The sequence below is a fragment of the Furipterus horrens genome, unplaced genomic scaffold, assembly GCF_987537825.1.
Source record: "Furipterus horrens unplaced genomic scaffold, mFurHor1.1.pri manual_scaffold_3, whole genome shotgun sequence".
NCBI lineage: Eukaryota > Metazoa > Chordata > Mammalia > Chiroptera > Furipteridae > Furipterus > Furipterus horrens.
Window position 1 is genome coordinate 6,345,305 of NW_028327173.1, and position 19,827 is coordinate 6,365,131.

The 19,827-nt window shown below is 54.0% G+C and overlaps 1 protein-coding gene across 1 annotated transcript; it reads right to left on the reverse strand.

The window, feature by feature from the left end:
* Positions 1 to 345: 345 nt before the first annotated feature.
* CIROZ (ciliated left-right organizer protein containing ZP-N domains) lies at positions 346 to 17,819 on the reverse strand (the record flags this gene model as incomplete). Its single annotated transcript, XM_090268240.1, is given in 13 exon segments — positions 346 to 492; positions 4,294 to 4,414; positions 5,391 to 5,548; positions 5,550 to 5,602; positions 5,605 to 5,776; positions 5,778 to 5,930; positions 9,295 to 9,746; positions 11,669 to 11,807; positions 12,572 to 12,608; positions 12,834 to 13,023; positions 16,119 to 16,244; positions 17,784 to 17,810; positions 17,813 to 17,819. Coding segments are annotated over 13 exon segments (1,782 nt in total), but the record flags the coding sequence as incomplete, so codon positions are not given.
* Positions 17,820 to 19,827: the final 2,008 nt, after the last annotated feature.

Below are 19,827 nucleotides of genomic sequence, written 5' to 3' on the forward strand. Positions count from 1 at the left end.
GGGCCCTTCACAAGGAAGCCAAGGTCAATCAGGTCCGAGGCCAAGCCTAGAGGAGTGTCTGGAGAAACCAGCCAGAAGGCAGGCAAGGGGATGGAGCAGCGCCCCCATCCCCACCCCACCCCACCCCACCCATTAAGATTTGGATCCATAGAGGTTGCAGCCAGAGTGAGGATGACAGACTGTCCTTGCTGTGAAGCGGCTGGGGTTGGGAAGGGCTCAAGGGCGGAGGAAAAGGCCCCAGGGAGTGGGTTACTGCTGCTCTCCCCCGAGGGCTGAGTCTCAGAGCCCCTCGGCCAGCGCCCCCAGCACCCCGCAGCGCCCACGCGCTCGGGCCGGATCGGTGGATTATGCTGCCCCCTGCTGCCCACTCTCCGCACTGCAGCCCCGCTCCTGGGGCCGGGCGGCCCAGCCTCGGTGCTCGCGCAGTCGGGGAGCAGCCTCCTTCCGCTGCGGGGCCCACGGGCCGGGCCCCGGGAGCTTCCAGGCTCTAACCTGAAGAGAAACACGCATGTGGAAACGTGGAGCCCGCTCTCCCGCCACCCCCTCCAAGGCGGCCCCACCCGTGGCTGAAGATGTTTATCAAATGTGCTCTCGACTTCCTGGCATTAGGCTCCCGCCGGCACTTTTATTCCAACCATAAAAAGGCTATTTCATTGAGAAATAAAGTCCCATCTCCCTGACGTGTAACTCCTTTCAGAGCTCTTACTCAGCCACCAGGCAAAATTTATGTTTCCTGGATGCTCTCTCCTGGGATTGCAACTGGAAATTGGGGGGAGAGAGCTGGAAGGAGGTGTTCCTTTCCGACTGAGGGGCGCGTGGTAATTCCTTTGGTTTAAGGAGACCCAGAACCCCGTGGTGTCCAGGAGAAAGCCCTCGCATAGGGATGAGGACACCAGCGCTTGAGCGCCCGTCTGTCATCTTCGCTGTGTGACCTTGGGCAAGAGCCTGAGCCTCTGTTTCCTCGTCCAGCACCAGCTCCCCTGAGCGGTGAGGTGGAAAGTACTGGGGAGCTGTGCCCTGAACGGTGTGGCTCAGGTGGTCGGGCATCGTCCCACAAAGCAGAAGGTCCCCAGTTCACCTCGTGGCTAGGCCACATGCCTGGGTTGATCAAGGTCACATGCAGTGGGAGGTGACCTCTTGATGTTTCCCTTTCTCTGTCCCTTCCCCTCTCTCTAAAAACAAATAAATTAAAATCTTTTTAAAAAACAGACTTGGAAGCTGGCAATTGTTGCTATTGTTAGGGAGACAGAGGAATTCTCTGACTTGGGGTGGGGCTGGGGTTGGTTACCCCTGTCACAGATTCTCCAAGAATTTCAACTTTTACCTGGAGGGCTTGTTCAAGTACAGACTGCAGAACCTCACCCTCTGAGTTTCTAGATTAGCGGGTCTAGAAGCGAGCTCAAGAATCTGCATTTCTAACCTGAGAGGGGATGCTGATACGGCTGGTCTGGGGACCCTACTTTGAGAACCAGTATTCAGCGGTCTGGAGATCACCTGTGGAGCAAGGTCGATGTGGGCTCCAGCCAGATCATCCCATCTGGCCCCCAGTGGCCTGGTCTGATGTCCCCGGCAGCCTGCAGCCCCAGAGACCAGAGCAGCAGCAGTGTCAGGAGGTGGGTGAGGCGGGGAAGATAGGCACTCAGAGTGAGGGGTTCTCCCAGCATTGGAGGGTCCTGACTTACCATCTTCACAGGATGGACCCCCATGTTATTCTAGAGCAGAGGTGGCCTGGCCACTTGCTCCTGTTTCCAAACTTCCCCATGCTGAAACAGAGGCTCAGAGACGTGAAGTGGCTTGCTCAAGGTCACACAGCTTGGGCAGGACGCCCAGAAGAAAGGACTTCCCATCACAGCCCCTCTGCTTATGTGATAATTTGGAGGATCACTCAATGAACAAGCCCGATTCCAGTTTTGGTAATATTCACACACCCAACGGAGACTCGGAGTGAAGGCAGAAAGAACATGTTGCGACGGAAGAAGTCTGCCATGGGCAGCATCTAAAATGTGGGACTTCGGGACCTTCAACAGGGGAAAAATCATGAGCCTGGATGGTGCGGAGCTCAAAGGAGAAAACCCAAATGGGAAATGGACCGCCGGCTCTTCAGGTAATGGGAGAGAGGGATGATAAATGTATCACAGACCATGGACTTCACACCCAGAGCCACGGGCGGGGGCGGGGGGGGGTCATGTAAGAGGAGGATCCAAGCTGCTGCGGATGGGGAGCCTCCAATGTCCGAGCGCCCTGCTTTCCAGGTTGTCTGAGACCCGCCCAGCAAGGAGCTGACCAGGAGGGGAGCAGCCACTCCCTGTCAGGACTTCTCATTTCAGACGCTCGGCCGTCAGCCATAAACGTCACTGCAAGACCTGGAGGTCCCCAAGGCAGGGAAAACCCTGGCACACCTGCACACACGGCCCTGGGATGAGGCACAGGTGCCACCCTGGCCCTGGCGGAGCTGGAGCCCTGGTCACAGCCCTGTCCCATCTTGAGGAAAGACAGGAGTCTAAGCACCTTCCAATTACACATGCGGTCCCGGTTCGGAGCCGGTGTGGAGCGAGGAAAGGCAGAGAAGTGTTTGTTCCAGCTGCGCGGAGCTGGGAAGAGTGCCCAGAACAGTTAATGCCCGACCCTCTCAGCCTCGCAAATCGCTGCCCGCCTCGGGGGTGAAGAGCCTTTTATGCCAGGTAAAGCCCGGCAATTTCATTAACTCCATCCCCTTGGTCTCATCTCCAAGGGCGCGGGGTGGTTAAACATGAGGATGACTTGGTAAAGGGTCAGCCGGGTTTACGGGGCTTTCTCGGTGTGTGCGCCCCTGGTCCATGATGCTGCCAAGCTGGGTGCCTCTGCTGGAAAAGGGGAGCAGGTGGAGGGGAGCAGGAGAGACGGACAGGCAGGGACGGCAGGCCAGTGTTGTGGGATGGGAGATGTGACATGTCTCAAACATCACCGGCAGCCACCTCCTGAGCCTTCTGGATGCAGGGCAGGAGCGGCTCAAGTCCTCAAAGAGGAGCCTTTTGAGTCACCTTACCCTCCAGAGGGATAGGTTGGCCTGTCTCACTCAGGACTCCCCCGCCCGTCCCCTTGCTGCTGTTCTTGTCCCTCTGATGCCCGCTTTCCAGACAGCTTTTTGAAGCCAGAATGAAATCTGGGCTCCTGCCTTGGCCTTCAGGCCCTGCAGGCCTGCTCTGCACCTCCACCAGCTTCGATGGCCCTTTTGCTGTCCCTCTGCCCGGATGCCCCTCCCAGCTCTTTCCAGGTTTACCTCCTCAGAGGGGCGCCCTGACAGTCCCACCCAAAGCAGCCCACCCCCCACCCTCGCCCCAGTTGTGTGTCAGGTCTTTTCAGAGCACTTAGCGTGCGTTATCTGCAATTGCCCATGTGTGGGTTCATGTCAGTCCCCGTCATGCACACACTCTCACACATGTGCACACGAGAGCTTCTGCTCCCACATGAGCGACTTTCTCAGTCCCAGTCGGTCTTCCCTTCCAGGATCTGGGGCGGTGCCTGGCACAGAGCACGTTCTCCATAAACATTGGCCGAGGGCTGGGGTCCAGGATACGCATTTGGAAAGCAATGGGGGGGGGGGGCAGTCTGGGAATCCACGGCATGGCACCAGGCCCTAACCCCTTGCCCCCAGCCTCTGAAGCCCTTCTAGCCCCGAGCCATGGGCCCCTGAGCTGACCCAGACCTAGGGGAGGCCAAGGCCTTCTTTCCTCCCCAGCCCAGGCCACCAGCCAGCTGTCCAGGGCCGTGGCCAGAGGTTGGGGCCTCCTGCTGGCTTCCCCTCTAGGTGTCAGGCTTGCCCTGGCGTGGGGGCTGCGGTCCCTGGGCAGCGACCACCCGAAGGGGACCTGCCTAGCTGGGGGCGGGCAGGGGCGCCGGGGGAGGGGGTGGCCTTGGAGTCACGGCTCCGATTCAAGAAGGGAAATCATCTGAGCTTTTAAAAAATTAAATGGAGTCAGTAATTTGATTTCAGGGAGAAGCTGAAAACCTCGTAATGGCAGGAGCAGCTCAATTCCGTGCTGAAAAGGAAAAGCCTTAAATGGGGCTATTAAGCTTTTGCTGGGATGGATCTGCCTGGAGGAGGAGGAGGGAGGAAGCTTGGCAGGGGGAGCCGTCGTCGTCCGGGAGGTAGAGACCGTTTATCAGCCAAGACAACCCTGATTATTTATTTATTTATTTGTTTCGCCGTCCGGGTGTTGCCGCAGGCCTCTCTCCTTGGCTGCGTTTCAAGTCCTACTTCCAGCGATGGGCGGCCCCACATGGGGAAGGGGTGCCACCCTTCCAGGGAAGCACCAAGTGCCACTCCGGCTCAGGCCACCGCTGGGCTTCTGGGCCAGGGAATCTGAGAGCACTGGCGTCCCCCCAGGGGTCAATGGGGTCGCTGGAGCTGTCCGAGCCAGCCAGGTACCAGCTGCTGCCATGGGAACAGGAGCAAAGGAGTGGTGAGTTATGAAAGCACAGCAGGGACACTCCCCATTCTCCTCCCCTGGGGTCCTTTAGAGACCAGGGGTCATGGCCCCCGGAGGCCCAGGGGAGGGGCATCTCACACCATAGGGTCTTGTCGCTGCCTCCACCCCCAGAGAGGTCTGAGCTCTGGCTGAAGGCTTTCCATACTCTCCTGGAAGGAATGAGCAGCGGCCCCTCCGCTGGGCCTGGGAGCCCACAGCTCAGCCCCGCTGGGGCAGCGGTAATAACCACAAGAAAGACTCCTGGGTTCTGAGTACACACTGTGTGGGGGACCAGCACTGAAGGTCCCATTTCCTTACCCCTCAACAGCCCCATTGGAGAGGGACTATTATCATCCCCCACTTGACTGATCAGGAAACTGAGGCACAGAGGTTAGTGCCTTGCCCAAGGTCACACAGCTGAAGAGCGAAGGGACTGGGACTTGACTTGTCGGGCTGCAGAGCCTGTAACCTTCCCCTCCCCCCACGCCTCTCCCCATTTTAAAGCGAGCGGGGCCGGCATGCACTCTGCAGGTGGAAACTGTGTCTGAACCCTGCCCACCCCACTCCTTTGAACTTGGGGTCCCTTGGGGCACTTCCACAGCTCACCCTGGTAAGGGAGGCCTCTCAGAAACCCCTCGTGATAGTCGGAAGCTCAGGAGGCCTGTGACTTTCAGGGCTGGCTGGCAGTGTGTCCCCTGGCCAGCCGGGAAAGGGTGTCCAGGCTCAGAGGAAATGTCCCCGGGAGCCCACGGACACTGAGTTTGCTGGGTGTGTGCACAGCCCCCTCTCAGCCTGTCCCACCAGCTAGCTGGGGGCTGGCTCCAGGCCTCGGGTTCTCTTGGGCCCCTCCATGGATGAGGCTGGAGGCTTCTAAGAGGTAGAGGCCAGAGGGCTTTCCCAGAGAGTGCCAGGTGGCTGTTTTGGGCTGGCAGCTGGGCCTACCCTGTGCTCCCCCGCCCCCAAAGGCCCTGAGGCCCTCCGAAGGGCACTGTGGGGCCCGGCTGCTGCCACCACACCTTGGAAGTAGTCACTGTTAAAACAGCCACTGTACCCAGCAGGAGGGGGAGTCCTGGCTCCTCCATGTCCTTACTTGGTTCTGGGAATGGATGACAGATCCAGGTACCCTCTGGCCCCTTCCCCAGGGGGCCGATGGCCTCTGTTACGGAGGATGCTTCCTGGGCTCTCTGAAGGAACAGGGGGGAACCCAACGCCTCTTCAGCCAGGCTGTTCATTTAGGGCCTCATCAATGGCTGGACCTCCTTGCTGGCCTGGCTAGGCCCCCTCTGCATAGGCTCAGTTTCAGCCACATCCTCCTGTGACAAACCCTCCTAGCAGGAAGGGACTTCCTGGTGGCTGGGCATCGTCCTGCTCAGGACTTATAGTTCCTAAGCCATTGGTCAGGATAACAGATGGCCTTGAGACCGGGAACACTTCTGATTGTTCAGACCCCAGAGAGGTGCTTGAGGAGTCGATCCTAAGGACCTGAGACAGTGTGGCTGAAGGTGGGGATATCCAGGTGACCCAACTTTTCCCAGGGGAAAAGGGAGATGGATGCTTACCCACCAGAGGCAGTAGCATCCCCCTGAGTTGTGACAATCAAAAATGTGTCCAGACATTGCTAAATGTCCCCAGAGAGGCAAAAATACACCTCCAGTTGAGAAACACTAGGTTAGAGCTTGCAAACTCTAGCTGACAGGTCAAATGCAGCCCTTAGACATGTTTGGTTTGACCCACAGAGGGTTTTAAATATTTTTAAATTAACAGACAAAATTTTATAACCAGCTTTTCTGCAAAATCAGATGATTTGGCCACACTGGCCTGCCTCCCAATAAGGCAGGAATCAACTCCGGCTAAGGGAAGGTCTGGTGGCTGCCAGTTCGCCAAAGACCCCACCACTCCCTATTGTCTCCTACAAGGTTTTGTAGCTTTGACCCTCCTACACTTGAGCCATGGGTTTTCTCACCCCTACTCATTCACACTCCCTGCCTGACCCCTAGAGGCATTTGTCAATATCCCCTGCTTTAAAATGAACAGCAGCTATAGCTAAACCACCCTCTTGGTTTCTCTTATCCAGGCTGGACACTGCATTGCCTCCACATTCTTGACATCTTTGATCTTAAATAATTAGAATTTCTCCTGTAGGTTCTAACCACTTCGGGGGGGTGGGGAGGAAAAGATTAAAAGAGAAAACATCTGTAACCACTGAGTGCTTAGGCAATCCTGGTGCATTAATATTCCAGCATATTAGTCACATATTTACACAGAGAAATGTTCTTTGCTTAAGACATTTTTAAAGAATTCCTAGTGAAATTTCAGTCCAACAAGCACGTATTAAGTGCTTACTAAGGGCAAGGCAGTTTGATAAGGCCCATGAAGAATAAAATGCTGAACAAGACACAGCCCCTGATTGCAAGCAGTTCACAGACCAGAGGGAGAGACAGGGTTGGGCACCAATAACTGTAATAGGAATAGAAAGAGCTAGAAGCTGCAGGGAGGTACAGGGACAGTTCACTGGGAACCAGAGGGGAGATATTCCTTCTGGCTGCTAATATTAAATTAATTAAACGAGGAAGAGAACATTCTTTCCTCCATGTAAACCTTTCCAGAGAGGCCAAAAATCTCCCTAAAATGTTCTTACTGCTACTGCTGAGCTGTTTTTGTATTTTATTTACAGTCAAGAACCAACCCTCTCTCCAAAGTCCAAGACAAAGGTCATCTGCTCCTCGGTGTCACCCCCTGCCCCCCTGCACTCCGTTACAAGTCTCTAGACATTTCTTCCATCTCTTTCCAGAATGAACCGTGAAGGAGAACAAGAATCTGGTGTCCTCTGTTCCCTCCCGAGCCTCACAGGGGGCCTCTCCCCCAGCAAGTGCTCAGTGAATATTTGGTGGATAAAATTCTAGCCCTCCCTTTTCAAAATCAGGAAACTGTTAAAATAAAAACAGCCGAAATGTGTAAAAACTTTCAAGAAACACTTCCATTTTTAGCAGACGGTTAGAACTCATTCTCCCCCCACCCCCCCACCCCTGCCTTTTGCTTTGTTTCCAATTCTGAATTTGGGGCTAGATGTGGTAGGCAGTCCCCCTTTTAATCTTTAAATATAGTTCTGAATATAATTACATTTTTATGCAGCACCGAAACATCATATCCTGGTAACGGGGCATTCTTGCACTGTTAACATCTGAGTTAAATCTCCTCCACGTCTGTCTTCTATTGAGGAGAGTTAGGAAGTCTAAGATGAAAGTGATCGACATCATTTGTGAATTATGTGTATTTCCTTATGCTGTATTTCAATGGCTTTTGCTCCTGGTAGTTCTGTGAAAACCAGGTTGTCTGGTAGCCGGGCTTTCACTGAAAACCCCCTTTTAAGACACGAGCCCCAGCACCCGGGCACACGGGAAACACAGCACGTTTAGAAGAGGGTTCGTCTCGGGTTACAAAGTAAGTTGCATCGCATGGTCCCCTTTGCCAAGGAGCCTGGCACAACCAGGAAGCGACCTGAGGAACTGGGGCCCATGCAGAGAACTAGGCAGGTCCAAGTGGCAATGGCTTGTCCCCTGTGCCAGGAACTCCGCCAAGCTCCCTCAACCCCGCCATCTCCGGTCCTCACCACAGGTACCGGTATCCCTACGTTGCAGATGAGGAACTGAGGGTCAGAGAGGCTAAGTGGCTCACCGAGGTCCTGCAGCTATTGAGGAAGCTGATGTGCCCTGCCCGCCCCTGCCGCCCCTGTCAGTTTGCCTCCTGAGCCAGTGACGTCAGCACTGAGAAAAAGGATGTAAAGGGAACCATTTCAAAATGGAGTCCGAGCGGCCATCCCAGAGGAAAGGCCTTGCGCATCTTCGTCCTTGAAACGGAGGGGTGTTAGAACTGGGCAAGGTAAGCTTTGAACTGGAGCACACCCCCATTTTCTTCCAAACAACGGTTTGTAAAGCTAACAGGAAGGGAGACCTTCTGACCACAAGAATTGATAATCAGGACAATTCTCTAGAATCAGTAAACAGCCATGGAGAGCTAAAGAATAATTCAGCTTGGCCCTACCTGGCGTGGTTCAGTGGATTGAGTGCCGGCCTGCAAACCAAAGGGTCACCAGTTCAATTCCCAGTCAGGGCACACACCTGGGTTGCAGGCCAGGTCCCCAGTTGGGGGCGTGTGAGAGGCAACTGATGGATATATCTCTTGCACATCGATGTTTCTCTCCCTCTCTCTAAAAATAAATAAATAAAATCTTTAAAAAAATTAAAAGAATAACTTAGCTTGTTGGCATTAATAGAAATGCCTTCCTTCTAGCTGTGTAATCCCTTCCCTTCCCCTTCTCATAAACATCCCTTGCCTTCACCCCAATCATCGAGACAGACCTTGGGTCTCTGCATCTATAACCCTGATTGCAACTCTTTTTCTTTAAATTTTATCTCAAACAAAGGCTTGTTGCCCCCACTTAGGCTTTTTTATTTTATTTTATTTTTCACGTTAACACCAGTTAGATCCCATGCGCCAGTCCCAGCCATTGCGCCTGACACCATCGCGCTTACCCAGCTGGGTGTGGGATGTGTCAGGCCCAGGAAGGGAGGCGTCGCCACAAGGGAAAGAACCACAGGGCTGGGAGAGAAGGCTCATGCATCATGCGCCCGTTTCCAGCGGCCGCACCCTCGTGGTGGCTGGCTTACCCACACCCTGAAAGCAGCTCTCTCCCGCCCAGGTGGCTTCCTGGGTCACCTGGTATTGCTGTGGTGGCTCTGAGGAATTAGTTGCACATGGCAGGGTGCCTCCTGCGCCCCGTGGCTCTCCTCCTGTGGAGTGCCCAGGTCTCAGAGGCACAGGTAGCCAAGGTCCGGTTTCAGCCAGCCCCGCAAGTCTGCTCTCCTCGCCTCTGGTTCCCCACGGTTTCAGTGACCTGAGGGAGAAGGGGTCTCCAGAAGGGGCAGGACAGCCCCGATGCCAAAATCAGGATACTGACCTGAGCCCAGAGCAACCTAGCCACCAGGATGCTGACCACCACGAAGTCCCTGTTTCCCGTCACTGTGAAGGTGCTGGACTGGTAGCCTCAGAGGAGTCTCAGGCTCCAGTTTGCTTTGGTGCAGAAAACTCTTTTGACCAAAAACCTCTTTTGTCTCTGCTTGGGATTGTGAACCAAGACGTCTGACTCCGACTGGGATGACCCTGGAACGGAGGACAGGTGATGCAGGAAAGTGCACACGGTACAGGTATGTGGATAGCAGGGTGGTGGCAGGGCCTTAGTCTGGAGCCACTTTCTGAACTGGTGACATGGAGTTCTTGGTATTTGTATCACTGCCTGTGCTGGAACCCGGCTGTGCGATGAGAAGACAAAGGCCACCCCAGTCCCCCCGGGGCCCTGCCATCTGTGAAGCCCATAAGGAGGCAGGTGCCAGGAGCAGGGCTGCCCCTGAGACGCTGAAGAGTTGTCTCTGCCAAGACTATCTTTCTCTTTGGTGACCCAGCCTGGTGCCCTTCCATTACCAAAGCTGCTCTTAAGGAATAAAGCTCATATCAGTTGTTTACACTTTAGCGAGAATTTCACTGTGTCAGCCCTCTCACGGGGGCATTTTAAGCTAGCTCTGCAATTGCTAAATGAAAGCATCTGTCTCCAAATAAAGGGATTTCAAGCATCTTCAGTTAAGGAAAAAGATGTCTGGGGCTCGACAAGACCATCCCCAATGCCCAAAGCTCACCAGAACTCCTATCATGAAGTTTGGTCCGTGATAAAATTCTATACGACATTAAGTCTTAGTCATCACTGATCTACCCACACAGAGAGAAGCCTTTGATCCACTAACTTTGCATGCGGAGTTCCTTAGAATTTAAATTCCCTGGAGGTAGGAAGTGGGCTTCCAGATTCCAGGCCTCTCTGTGTTACACCCCAAGCCGAATGAAATAGTTAACACATCCAGGGTCTAGATCAGGGGGTCACGGCTGCTGTCAGCTCGCTGAAGGCTGCAGATCCTCTCCCATCTCTGTTCTCAAACCCCTGGAGTTCATCGTGGGGCCCCTCAGGAGTTCGAAGACCCCGGTTCAGAGGCCTTTAGTAGATGATTGCACTTTCCATCAACACTCTACACCACACCCATTTCCACAAACACGCATGCCCACCAGGGAGAGCAAGGGCCTCTTTGTCCTAAACAATTCAGAAATGCACAGCCGCCCTGCCTGGTGTGGATCAGTGGATTGAGCAACGGCCTGTGAACCAAAGGGTCGCTGGTTCGATTCCCGGTCAGGGCACAGGCCTGGGTTGCAGGTCAGGTCCCCAGTTCGGGGTGCACAAAAGGCAACCACACATTGATGTTTCCCTCTCTTTCTTCTTCCCTTCCCCTCTCTGAAATATAAATAAATAAATAAATAAAATCTTAAAAAAAAAGAAATGCACAGCCAACGCTGGGGTTAAGAAGAGGAGGGGTGAGGTGGGGTGAGGTGGGGTGGGCCCATGGGGATAATGTGCCCAGGAGAGGGAGGAACACAGAGGGGACCGAGAGAGCAATAAAGCTGGGGAGGGTGGAATTAGGGGAGCTCCTGAGTCTTTCCCGGTGGGCAAGCACTATCACTGCCTCCCAGTCAGAGCGGCAGGAGGCCCAGGGAGGTGCTCAGCACCTGGTGAGGCAGGAGTGTGCCCCTGTGACCTCTGAAACGGCTCCTTCCAGAAGCAAACTCCCTCCACAGGGGCCCCTCTCCCACCCCCAGACCAGCCTTTGGACTAAGCCCCCACGTGCCAACAGAGCCCAGGGCAGGGGCTGTTGCTCCAATGCAACCAGGAAATATTATTTAGCCAGGATATTTTTAGCAGGAAGTGAGCTGGGAGCAAATGTCATGTGAGCCGTCTTCACTCACACGGCAACTTTGGGCTATTTAAAGAGATGGTAATTACGCTCCTGCCACCATGATCAGGACGCGCTGAGTGCGTGATTGCAGGAGCCCCTCATCTGCCGTGCGGTGCACTTGACGCTAATAGGGCCCAATTTTCTAAGCCGCCTGCCTAAATCTGTCCGGTCTCGCAGGTGGACATTTGAATCAGCACCGTAGGGGCGGCAAACTGCGCTTCGGGGCCTCGTAGCTGCTTCCAACAGCAGTTCCAAGGGCGCTAGGCCTTGAGGTCCCCCCCGTGGGGACCTCCTGGCAGGGCGGCCACCCACCACTGATCTGCCTCTGATCTGCCTCTGAAAGCTTTGTTTCTGATGGTGGCCATAGTGGTGGTGTTGATGACAACGTACCCATCAGGCTGGCATCTTCCAACGAAGCCACCAGCTCCTGCTGAAGGGACAGCAGCCATGGGCTCTGGAGAAAGGGGACATACTCATAAACAGGCTGGCCAAGGAGATACGACCTCCAGGGGTTCAAGGAGAAGGTACACTGGAGGGGACACTCAAGAAAGTGACAGGGCCAAGGGGGGATAGCAGGACAAGGAGGCAGGCAGAAGGCCACTCAGGGAGGAAGGCAAATGGAACCCTTGTATAGTACTCATCAGTCAGGGGAGCAGATCCCTTGCAGGGGGACTCGGCACATAGTAGGTACCCTATGTGACTAAAAGAACGCACTGCCACCTCTACTAGCAATGCCGCCCAGTACAACTGGAGGCCTCATTTCCACCTGTCACACCTTAGTGGGACACTGGCAATTGGGGCCTTGAATAAACGAGGGTGTCTGGATAGTGGGAGTGGGGCAGGAAGAGGTCCCCAGGCCCTATCCTAGGAGGACTGGGAGGAGGAATTCAGGAGAAGACTTAGGCAAAGCTGACTTCAAACATGCAGAGGGATGTGAAATGGAGAAAGGACCCCCTCCTTCCAGGAGGCTGCAGAGAACAGACTGAGGACCAGCAGAAGCAGAGTTTGGGGGAAGACCTGTGCAAGGACAGGTGGCCTTGCAAAGGAACAAGCTCTCCGTCCCTGGGAGGACCTCCGAAGCCCCCTGCCCGGGCTCCCACCCAAAGCAGAGACCCTCAGGTTTCCTCTGGCTGGGGGGCACCAGGGGAGGCTTCCAGCCTTGGCTGCCAAGACAAGGGCCCACGAGAGTTGGCACTGCCCACCAACGCTCCCCAAAGGGTTACAGAAGTCCAGCCTCAGAGTGTTCCCAAGCACCTGCCAGCAGAATTTTCCAGAAAGTTGCTCCTGCCCTACCTGTCCACTGGCGCTTCGCAGGGCAGGGACAGGGGACCTGCAGAACAAAGAGGAAGCAGCCTCTCCTGGCAAGCCAAGGTGAGCGAGTAAACATTTCTGCCAGAGCACATAAGCGCGGCAATTACCCCAGCAGGACGCCGGCTGGAGGGCAGAGCCGTGGCGTTGTTTGCTCATTAAGACAAGAAAATCATTTATGTTCTGGGACTCGAGTGTCAACAGACCCAGGGAAATATCGTTGCCTCAGCTGCTGCCCTCGGCCGACCAAGGGGGCAGCTGGGGTCCTAGGCACAGCTGGCGCGGTATGTAAGCCAGCAGGGCCTTGGGGGGTGGAGAGGAAGGGCCGCGGAGGATGCTTGCGGGCTGGTGAGAAGACCAAGGGAACTCGGCGTTTCCTCTGTCACCGCCAAAGCTGTCCCACTGTTCCCGCACCCTGTCCTTCAGTCCGCTGCCACCTGCAGGAAGGCAGGGAAAGCCCTGAAGGCCGGGCTTTCAGTAGGAGGGAAGCAATTCTGCTTAAAGGAGGAAAGGAAGACGCGATCAAGTGCGCAGCAAAAACGCCGTGCCCTTTAAGGCCCCACGCGGAGGCTATATTTAGGGCCGAGGACATTCTGCAGGACCTCGGGCAGCCTTCACTGGGAGCAATCGCTAATCACTGCATTGAGTTTACAGGTGCCCCTGGGCACACTTAACCCAGGGCAATGAATAGTTATTGCACGGCTCCCCGCTCGGGGCCTGTGGGCACACTTAAGCGAGCGCAAGGATCGCTGCGCGCGGGCATGGCTCGGGTACACCCTTGGGCACCTTGCGCCTTCAGCGGGGAGAGGCAGACTATTAAATATCTATGTGCCCTGTGCCCACGGCCGCATTTAGCCAAGGGCAAGGCCAGTGAAACGGCTTTAATTAAAACTTAATGCAAGTTCAAGGTGCAGACACGGAAGCAGCGGCTGCAGAAGTCACCAGGAATGAATCCGTCAATTCGATGAGGTTCTGAGGTCGGGGAAGAAGGTGGCGGGGAGGGGAGCTGGGGCGGCAGAGACCGATCTTCCGTCGCGTGCATGCTGCCCACCTCCCTGCGTCTGTGTTCTGGGACGTGGGGCACCGCAGGCTCCCACGCGCCCCTTGGTGAAGGATGCCGGACATCCAGGCTTCAGAGTCAGGTCCCAGGAGACAAAGCAGGCGCCTCGGCCGGGAGCAGATCCTGCTTTTCTCAGCAACTCTGCCGGGCGTCGTGTGACACCCTCAACGCTGGCCCCCTGGCGGCAGCTCCCAGAATTACAGGCCCAGGGCAGAGGGAGAAGTGACGGGCCGCAGAACGTCTGAGAACCTGGTGGCAAGCTTTGGGATCTGGGGAGTATGGCCCTGCATTTCTTATGAGGGCCAACACCAGGCTTGGCGGTGGTCACTTATGCCACTAAAAAAGCAAGTGGGTAGCCCTGGCTGGTGTGGTTCAGTGGATGGAGTGCCTGCCTGCAAACCAAAGAGTTGCAGGTTCAATTCCCAGTCAGGGCATATGCCTGGGTTGTGGACCAGGTCCCTGTCTCTAAAAATAAATAAATAAATCCTTTTTAATTTTTAAAAGGCAAGTGGATAGAGAAAGCCCTGCCCATTAAGCCCCTGCTCTTTAAGGTTTGGAAGCAAAGGACTAGCAGAGGGTCCCCCAGTCTGCCCAAGATGGCAGTGAGCCCAGCCCAGGGCTAGAGGAGCTCAGGTCTGAGCCCCGTCCCAGAGACACTTCCTGCCACTGCACACCTGTTCTAAAATTCAGACCAGGTGAGGAGAATACAGCTGCAAGCTCTTCCTAGGGCCAAGGTCCGCATCTTACTCAAATCCATTCCCTTAGCACCAGCACCTGGCCTATAGTCGTCGGCGGCGGCGGCAGCCGTCCGTCTCGAGAGACGATGGTGTAGCTTCTTAAGAGTCTATCTGCACCGCCGAGAATGGCTGTGCAGTCCGACGCGGGAGTGACACGGTATCTGTCTCCTCCCGTGTTAAATCGACATCTTGCGATGACGCTGGAGTGTCCTCTCCAGTGAAGCTGAAGCTACAGAGCCTGGGCAGGGTGATATGGAGGGTCTGCTGTTGCCCATGCAACAGACCCCCCCTCTCCTCGCAGCTGAAGGGTCCAAGGGAAAGACGGAGTCAATACAGCTTGGCTTCAGGTGCGCCGCAGGAGTTGCCGGTGTTGACTACAACGTCAAACCGCCTTAGGGACTCCGGCTCCGGATTTTCTGTCGGGGTTTACTCCCTTAGCCTTTCCCCTGAAGAGGTATGCCGCAAGGCAGCGGAGGTTTATAGTAGGTGTTTAATAAACGCTTGTTGAATGAGTAGTGATTGTCATAGACAGGCTTTTTGCTCCAAACTCCCTTCATTTCTCCTTTCCTCTTCTCTCCTCCCCCCTGCCCCTTCCTCTCCTTGGTCTGTCTTCCTTGTACGAGCAGGGGCGGCCCAGGCCAAATTCAGTATTTCCTTAGAGCCACACAGTGTTTATAAAATTAAAGTCAACTTTTTAAAATCAGGAGATTTTACATACAATTATGGGTTTCTAGTCTCTCTTGAAAAGTTGGAAACTCTGGCCAGACGGGGCTGAAGTGGAGCCGAGGCCGCCCCTCTGCAGGCGCAGGGCTGGCTCCACAGCCCCGGGTTCTGACTGGTTCACAGCCCGGCTCTGCCACTTACCCGCTGAGGGACCTTGGGCACGTCTCCCAATCTCTCTCTGCTTAGTTCTTTTACCTGTAGAGAGGGGATTACAATAGCACCCACTGCATTTTGATATTTGATATTTACAGAGCGGTTACAACAGTGCTTGGTACGGAGAGAATGGCATAAAAGTGTTTGCTAAATGAATGAAGACATGAATAAAATTCTCGAATGCCTCCTCAGTCCGGCACACTCACTTCTGCTGTGGGTTTGGCCCCTGTACACAACTGCATTTATAACCCCCATCCATCCCCCCCCCCAAGTCTCGTTTAGCTCACAGAAGCTCCCCCAGGGCTAGAGAGAAATCTGACTTCAAGGAGCCCACAAGGCAGTGAAGGAGCTCACCACTGGATTTGGGGAGAAGCCTCTGTTTTCTTTTGAATGGAGATACTACACCTTATTGTATCTGAGGTCGTTTTAATGGCGAAAAATCTACAATCCTTTCCCATCAGCCAAGGGAAGAAGGGCCACTCAAACAGAAAACATTTTTCAACCCTGAGAGAAAGAAAACAAGGACACAGTTTTGCAGCTTTGGTGCTAGTCCCTGTCCTCCCCCGGTCCCCTGGGCCAGCTACAACGGGCAGCGAAGAACATCGGTTCGTGGACCATTAATACCCTGCTCCCCGCTGATCCCATCTCCTCCCAACTTGCCCCGATAAGAGCCCAATGGAACCAGACACCCCACAACTGCCTGCCGGAGGACGAGGCCACAGTACAACGCCAGCTGCCACTGCTCTGCCCGACCACACCATGAGGCTCAGGAGCCATGGCTTCTGGAGAGAAGCCCAACCTGGGATGTCCCCCACCCCCCCACCCCAGGCCCCAAGTACCTGCGTGATAGTCAGTCAGCAATGAATGCTCTCTTGGCCCAGCCTGGACGTCACCCCTGGGCACTTCATTATGCAGCGGTCACTCTGCTCCAACCTCTTCACCCCGCTTTGAAATATTCCGATTTCTAACCTGCAATTTGCTTTTTGGAAGCAGGGCAAAACTCACGTGTGCAAATGAAAGAGGGAAACACAGTTAATAGGCCGTAATTAGAGGTCAGTGACTACTCACAGCAAATGTGATTAACGTCACTAACGGGAAGCTGGAGCTTCTCTCAGAAGAGGGCTGAGAAGTGACACCGAGGTGAGTGGGACTCAGAACCTGGGTCCGGCTTCTGGGCACCGGCAGTGCAGCCCCACCGGGGAAGCCCTCCCCGCTGGGGACATTTGTGGATTTCAGGAAGGTCAACCCTAATCAGACAGAACAAGGGCCTGTACCTGAACATCCCTTGACAGGTGACAAACATGCTCACATCTTGTCCCCTTTGGCCCTCACAGGTGTCTCCTAAGGTAGGCCTTCTTATCCCCATTGTACAGATAAGGCAGCTGAGGCTCAGAGCAGGTAAATGACAAAGCCCAAGGGTGGGTGGAATGGGGGTGGGGTGTCAAAGAGGAGGGTGACTGCAGAAAGGAAAAGGAAGAGAAGGGACAGGATAGGTCCTGAAATGTCCTCCCCCGCTGTGGAACACAACCCCCTCGAGAGGAACTCTGGGCCTGGTCAGGGAAGGGAGGGTAAAGAAATGAAGGAAAGAGGAAATGCAGGTGAGGGAAAAAAGAAGAGAGGGAAAATACCAAGAGTCTGTAGGGGAGTCTGCACCCTCCCAGGAGCCCAGCATTGAAATGTAAGCAACAAGAGTACCCAGAGAGCTCCAACCCTCTGACACCCGATCCGGGCCATCAGCTGCTGCCCAAGTCAGGGCAGCCACCTGTCCTCCTGGCCCCTAAAGTGTCAGCTCCCACTCTGATGGGCATAAGTTCACCCCTCGAACCCTAGCTCTGAGCTTTCCCTGGGTGCACAGGGCCTGAAGCTCATGAAATTTAGGGGAAGGGTCTCTTCAAATACACACACACACACACACACACACACACACACATACACCAATATCTTAGTTTTGCTAATTTTACAGTCATGTAGTTTTGTGAGCACATAGGGGCCAGAGTGCAAGTGGGGGGCCCTGAAGCTTATGCTCCATCAGCTCCAAGGTCAATCAGCCTCTGCGAATCTGGAAGCACCATTTATTCACTTCATTAAGTACCCACTGTGTGTCAGACCCTAAGGCAAACACTGTGGATGTGCCCCCCTCCCCAGTATAGACACTCCCAGGTCTAGCAGGAGATGGCTGTGTGAGCAGATACGTATGAATCAGGGTGGCAGGTGCAATGACAGAGGCAGGTACAGTGCACAGAGGAGGAGGATCAGGAGTACTTCCTGGAGGAGGCAGCATCTGAGCTGGGTTAACATGCCTAGTGGTCTTCTGAGATCTCTGCCCGGCAACTCTGAGAGGGCAGATCCTGGGTCTCACCCCTCCCTTTGTCTCTCTCAGCTCTGTTTCTACAGAGGAATAAGGGTGTAGTGCTCCCTTTCTTGACATCTGTGCTTGGGCTTAGTCCTTCTTGTCTCCCAGAATGGAAGCTTCCCAAGAGACATTAACAAGTATCCCTATAGGGACTATTTCTCAAAGCCACCTCCTTCCACACAAAGCAGGCTGAGTATCAGGCTGAAAAATGAAGTAATCACCAGGATAAGAATGCAGAAGTAGTCACATTTGGGGGAAAGAAGATGGAGAAGAAGAATCATCCAGGTGGTCAGAGGCCCTCGGGGTCCCTATAAACGAAAAGGACAGAAATGTGAATTGAACCTGCTGTGGCTACTTCTCTGGGAGGTCAGAAATCTCAGGCACCCACATATAACTGAGGCTGCTGTGCCTGGAAGCCCCTTCCCTGGAGTAGGAAAAGACCTGGGAGGGTCGACACCTGTAGGAAATCCCATTAGTTCCACCTTCAAAATAAGTCTAGAATCCCACCCCTTCTCCCTACTCTGGTCCCTGGTCTTGGTTTCTGCAGCTACTTCCTTTCATCTCCCAGCTTCTTCCCTCACACCTGACTGTACTCCACGAAACAGCCAGTGGGCTCCTTTTCAAAACTAGGTCAGATCATGGTCCTCCTCTGCCCAAACATCTCCATTATTCACCCCTAGGAAAAGACAAAATCCTGCAAGCCCCACTGACTTAGCCCCTCACCTCACTGACCTCCCGTCCCATTCCCTCACCTCCCTCCCTCCCTCCCTCTGCTCCAGCCACACTGGCCTCCCTTCTATTTCTCAAGCTTGCCAGGCACGCTCCTGCCCCAGGGCCTTTGCACTGGCTGTGTCCCCTGCCTGGATCTCCCTTCTCTTAGATACCTACATGGCTCACTCTCCTAACTCCTTCCAGTCTTTATGCAGATGTTGTCTTCTCAATAAAGCCCACAGTCTTACAGCCTGTATCCTATCCCCTGCTTGCTGGAGCACTTATCACCTTCTAACCTGCTTTCTAATTTACTTATTATATTTGTTGCTCTGTCTCCCCACCCAAATGCCAGCTCCCTGGGGCCAGGAGTGTCTGTTTGGCTCATCGCTGCCTCCCTAGTGCTGAAAGCGGTGTCCAGCATAAAACAGTCTCAGCAGACATTTGTTGAATGAGTGAAATAGAAAGAGGAACATCTCTGGGTAGAGAGGTTATGTATGGGTAATTTTTATGATCTTCTTTGGATTTTTCTCTAGTTTCCATAATTGTCTTGTATTGCTTTTATGAATTAAAAACACTTTAAATTAGTTTACAGTCAATATTATTTTGCATTACTTGTGGTTTTATTGAAGTCACTTTTAAAAGCTCACAGTTGCGTCTGCAAATCCTTGACTCAATTGTGTATTTGATGGGAGGTGAAAATACCACTTTTCAGAAAGTAGCTCTGGACGCCTTTCTGTGGGGGAGTCTCTGAGATAAGCTTTCCTTCTAAAACCACGCAGCTTCCACCTCTATCTTTAGCAGAAGAGCAAGGCCTCGCCTGCGGCAGAGGGACGCCCTAAAGGAAGGTGATCGCTGGGGAAATAAAGTGTCTGAGCCTGGATGTGCAAATTGACCTGGATCGTTTTAGTTTTGCATTCACGTTTGCACTTTGTAAATATTTGCCTGGCGTCCCGCTGCTCACACCTGCTTGCTGTCCCCTCAAGTTTATGGAAGGCAGTAGGCACCGTCATTTCTCCAGCCCCACCTGGCGCGGCCGCCGCTGCCGCCTGAAATGAAAACTCTCCCGCGAAAGCCACAGGTGTCTCTGACAGCGCCTAAAACTAATGGCCTGTGGCTGGCTGCTGTGACTAATTCTCTGATTATTGACTTTATGATTTTACGCTTAAAACTTCTTTATAATAACACACAGAAATGTTTAATGGGCTCTATCCAGAGCCATAAAAATTACTTATTGAACAAGCGTTTTAAAACTATTAATCTATTGTTTTCCATTAATAACGGCTCTCCAAAGAACAGGCGACAGCTTAATGTATCCTCAGCATTTCTCCTCGAAAAGTGGCCTTTTAGTACATAAACGTTGCTCCCAGGGCATCACACGCTGGCTGGCCATTGGGCGGCTGACTCTCCCAGGACAGATTTAGGCCCCACCAGTCCCTGAAGGTGCTTTGTGGACTTCCAGAATGAACAGCAGCTTCGGGAGACTTTCCCAGGCTCAGAGAGAGAT